This window comes from Musca autumnalis, unplaced genomic scaffold (assembly GCF_047663935.1).
Source record: "Musca autumnalis isolate F117 unplaced genomic scaffold, ASM4766393v1 scaffold_4, whole genome shotgun sequence".
In the NCBI taxonomy this organism is placed as follows: domain Eukaryota; kingdom Metazoa; phylum Arthropoda; class Insecta; order Diptera; family Muscidae; genus Musca; species Musca autumnalis.
The window spans coordinates 17,583,064-17,588,344 of NW_027411977.1; the positions used below are offsets into that span (position 1 = coordinate 17,583,064).

General features: G+C 34.8%; 1 protein-coding gene across 1 annotated transcript; it reads right to left on the reverse strand.

The window, feature by feature from the left end:
- On the reverse strand, positions 1-3,311 carry LOC141404142 (uncharacterized). The gene is made up of 4 exons (XM_073987467.1): positions 3,165-3,311; positions 1,683-3,083; positions 240-350; positions 1-177 (listed from the first exon to the last, which is right to left on the reverse strand). Exons 1-4 carry the CDS (start codon positions 3,167-3,169, stop codon positions 54-56), a joined length of 1,641 nt encoding a protein of 546 aa, XP_073843568.1. The 5' UTR covers positions 3,170-3,311; the 3' UTR covers positions 1-53.
- Between the last annotated feature and the right edge of the window lie 1,970 nt (positions 3,312-5,281).

Here is a 5,281-nt window from a genome sequence, read left to right on the forward strand (position 1 = left end):
TTTTGTTTTGTTTGTTTATGTTGCATTTATTGTGATGATGTGCACGTGTGTCTTCAATGCTTTTTCGAATCGTATTGCTTAACTTTTTCGGGTATGGCTGCCTTTTCTAATGCTGTTACATATTGGGATAGCTCATCCAGAGATTTCACATAGACTAATTTGCGCCAAAATTTAGTGCTACAAACAAATTAAAAATTGAGAATTACAATTTAAAAATAGCACATCGAAAGATTACTTACCTAACAAAAGGTCTAGTCATCCATATAATGGATTTAATCCAAAATGTTGGATGTACCAAGTACATATTTTTCAAGCTTTTTCTTAAGCGGCGATCCAATAGCTGATAGCACCTAGAATGAAAAAAGTTATATCGTTAGCAAACCCCACATAAAATATCTTCTTTAGTTGTTCCTAAAAATCTTAAAAATCAAAGATTTTTGTTCTCCATACACATGCATATATACATTTGTTCCCGCAACATCCCCGAAGGGACAAGGGAGACTTCTTTCATATCGATGAGTGCACAATGAATCTTATTGGCTCAATGATAAGTGACATCGCCAAGTCCAAACGGCATGTATTACGACACCACTTTTAAAGAAGTTTTTAATGGGTGAAATATGTAAGCCACCATTACACTGAGGGTATTTGCCACCGCCGAAAATTTTGATTTCAGGTCAAGGATTGAACCGCAAGACCTATATGCAAGGCGGACGTGCTCCCTTAGTTGCTCCTAAACCTAAATTAAACACCTCTTTAGTTGCTCCCAAAACTGTTTGAACATACCTCATTTACTAGGCGTTTACACCAGACAGTTTGTCTTCAAATACAACTCTGATTTACTAACACATACATATGTTGTGTTCCAGAACCTGCAAGATGCTACTATTTTTTACTACGATAACATTTTTTCCTTTATGTTATCGAAAAATAGTAAAAATTAGTAGATTCTTGCAGTACTGGAACAGACCAATACATTTGTCTTTTGTCTCCCAGCTGTCCATCATTTTTTCACAGTCAGCCGGGTTAACAAATTTTTGACATTTTCGTAAAAAATAAGTGATATGATAATTGAAATGTGTTGAAAACAAAAGAACATGAACAAAAACAAAATATGTGAACGGAAAACAAGAAGATATCGATGATTTTCATTCATAATTTTACAACTGTTTTTGCAGTTGTCTGGACGCCTACGTCACACAGGCAAGTTTTGGTATTTTAACAATCAATACATGAAGTCAATTGTCCTGTCATTTGTAAACGCAGGGTTATTGCCCTATTGTTAAGTTACTGTCCTCTTTGATTTTACTATAGCTGTGTTCCAGAACTAAAAATTTTTACAATTTTTACCACTTTTACACATTTTGCGTTCCCGTACACACAAAATTTATATGAAAATCGTTTACGACTTTTACAACTTATACGACTTTAACCACTTTATAAAGTACGGGAACAGGCCATATAATAAATATAAATGTTTGTTGTTATTGTCACAGTTAATAGACGTGTACTCGTTATTATTCTTAATGATATGTGCATGGTTAAACTCCGATCTTAGATCCATGCCCCCTTTGAACGTTCCCCAAAATCTATGAATAATCCAAAAGAATCTAATTCTACCACTTTGACTCACAATTCAACCTTTAGTCATAAAAAAACTTTAAACCTTTTTATTTACTTACTTTTTCAACCATGGAAATGGTGGCATATTACGGCGACTCGATCCGCCATGCAAATATATCAAAACATAATCATCCGTTACCAGCTGTTCCAATGTCTTGACCACATACAAAAACAGATTGTCCATGACATAACTATAATCGGTGCGGGAACGATCCGGCAAATGGCAGGCACAAAAGATAACAATTGCATTATGACCGCCAGCCTTTAAATAGCCACCATGAGATAAAACTCTCTTGTATGGTTCTATTACGCGCATATCAATATCACGGGTACGTCCATCGGGTAATGTGATTTTTTGCCAATTGCGTGAATCACGTCTCTCTTCGGCAGCTGAATACTGGGGCAATTGATTAGATGATGGATCTGTAGCACCACACTCACGATTTGTTGGTGTAAGTAAGCCACCGCCGCCACCAACACCACTCTCAATAACACCATGCATACGTAAAACTTCATCATCTTCATCGTCGTCGGGCAATAATTCAGGTCCTTCACAATCATCATCATCGTCGTCATCATCATCCAAACCATCAATAATGGAACTTGAAGGACTTAATGAGGCTAAATTGTGATGATCTTCATCACCATCAAAACTATGATTTGATATGGAATCTAATGAGGAAATATCTTCCGCTTTCCTGGCATTTTTCAAATGTTTATTTTGTGCTCCCACCACCAAACCACCAATCTGCTCATGTTGGCCATTTTTGGGTATTAATGTTACTACTTGATTGTTGGCATCGACGGTTGCTTGGTACTGTGAAACATTTACTTCTGATCCACTGCTTATTAGATCCGGACTGCTTGCTCTAAAGGCGGAATTTTTCAAATCATTTGGTTTCAATGTTTGTCCATTAACAAGTGCATTATTGGCTTTTGATTTTGCATGCTTTTCACCATTCTTGTTATTCATTAAACTAATTTGTTTCCCAACATCAAAATTCTCCTGAGGTATACGTATATGTAAGTGTTCCAAACTTGGCACCACATCCGGATAGTTTTTCTTATTCTCACAATTCTTTTCATTTGTCATGCGGACTTCTCTTTCGTGGTCAATGTTAAAATCCACATCTGAATCTGTGGGCGATAACATTAGTGGATGATTATCGGCCAACGTGCGGGCAGCCGCTTTATTGTGACGTTGTGGTGTCACTGTTGGCGGCTGGTGATCATTCAGAATAGGCCTTGGAATGCGATTATCTAATGATGTTTTATTAAATTCTTCGTTGTCATTTGCATAGTTTCCTGTCGTATCATGGTTGTTGAAATCGCCGCACTCCTTCTCCAGACGTATAATAACCGAGTTATCATTCAGCGAATTGGCTCCCGAATCCAAAGATGCGGTTTCTGATGAAATATCCATTTCCATTTTGCCATCAGATTGCGGAGGACTAAGTAGACTAAGTGACACACAAAGACCACAACAAAGAAGAATGAAAGTCAAATAATCGTAGAGCAAACATCAATGATTCATTAATTACCTCATTATTTATTTGAATTAGTATTTTCTATACAGCTTAATTTCGTTGTTATTTGTTGTGTTTAGTATTATAAATAGTATTTGAACATTTTCTTTTCAACTCAATACATCATCATCACAAATAATGAATTTTTGCCTTGAAAAGTCTAAAAATCGAAAGTCGATTATGATTGATTTTTCTAAATCGAAAGACAGAAAATTCGATTTTCTTAGTCAGTTAATCGAAGAATCTACTTTTCGACTTTTACCACGACATTAGGTCTGTTCGATAACTTCGCAAGTAAAAAGTACCTCCCAGTTATCTTTCACTGAAAATTTTGGCAATCTATTAAATTTTGGAATATTCGGGGTAGATCCTAATATATTCTGACTTGGTTTACATTAACGAAATCCACTCGATTTCAATTGTCAATTCCTTTGCGTATACGTCAAATGCATGATGAAATTATAAGGTGGCGTAAAACTACCAGCTGATTGGTTTCAATCTGTCAATTATTTTGTTATTGTGAATCATTTGTATGAAAACGTAAAAAAACATTTTGACATATTGAAGAATTTTCGGCCAAAATACAGTTGTTGTTGTGCTACTTATGTGACCTTATAAATAGATCTTGGTCAAATGAAAACTAATAGTACGTTTATATATAACCGGATTTAACAAACCTACTGCATTTCAAATGTTAATTTCTTTGCTTATAAAGCCATCGGCACATACGGTCCGTTTAGTGACACGTTGGGACAAGCGTTGTCCCAAAACAGTTAAATTATGTTTAACTTTAATGCGTCAGCCACATTGTTGTTTTTCAAAAAACTTGGCATCACTTACACTTTTTTCATGTGGTTGTTGTGCCGCAACGCTCAACGCTTCGTATGTGCCGAGCGCTTAAGTCAAATAAAACCTTATTAAGAAGGTTAACCCTGCAGAATGCTATAATATAAACATGGCTTAACCTGAATTCCACTGGATTTCGTTTGACGTTTAATGCCAAGTTTACACTTGCGCTCCAAAATCCATTGGATTTCACGAAATCCTGAAATACACCCCGGTGTTTACACTTATTTTTTGTTGATTTCAAACATATCACAATGATCAAGGTAGATGCATATGCGCAGCTGATTGAACATGAATTTTCAAAACAAGTTGTTGTAAATTGAATTAAACATCAAAAATATTCGACAATACAGAACTTTATTTAAAAAATTTATGGTAAAATTATCTATATATCATATCAATCGTGTATAGTACCAAAAAATAAAAAAAAAAATAAATAATGATTTTATAGTTGAGACATCATAATAATAAATTTTGATAGATAAAAGTTGTGCTCAGAACCTACAAAATATTAGTACATGCAGTAGTTTTCCCGTTTAGTGCTAAAAATGCGTTCCCGTACTCCGAAATCTAGCAAGACTTGCACTTCTCTTTAAACAAAAATAGAGCCGAATAACACCCTCTTCTCCTGTTTTCTGCCATACAATTTTGGCCTATTAGAAACTAGCAGCAAGCATGTTCCTATGTTCATTGGTAACTAATATTATAGCTGATACGTTGATTTTGACATTTCTGCTGGAGTTTTTGCAATTTCTGTCATTTTTCCGTTTCCGTATTTTTTAGGAAATTTGTATGGGGGAGAAATTTTTTACAATTAGATCTATTTTCTAAAATTACCATTAAAAAAGTACGGGAACACAATATTGTGCATTGTAACAAAGTTATTTAATATTTTTTCACGTTGTTTACAAATTTTGATACTAAAATTTGTTGTTTCAGCAGTTCGCACATCTACCTTGTTTATTGTGATACGTGAAAAGTGTTGCAACTTTTGGTACTTTTTTAGGCAAAAGCAAGGTTGTATATCATGTGTACTGTGATTTCGATGTTGATTTCGCTGAAATCACGAAATGAGATGATTTCATTTTTGTATGCGAAATCATGATAAATTTTGCATGATTCCGCGCGAAATCACGAAACGCCTTCGAAATCACGAAAAGACGCCGAATGTAAACCAAACATAAGCAATGGAATTGACAGTTGAAATCAAGTGGATTTCGTAAATGTAAACTTACTATAACACCTTATATTATTACACCATGTAGTCAAGTAAATTGTGTTTTTGT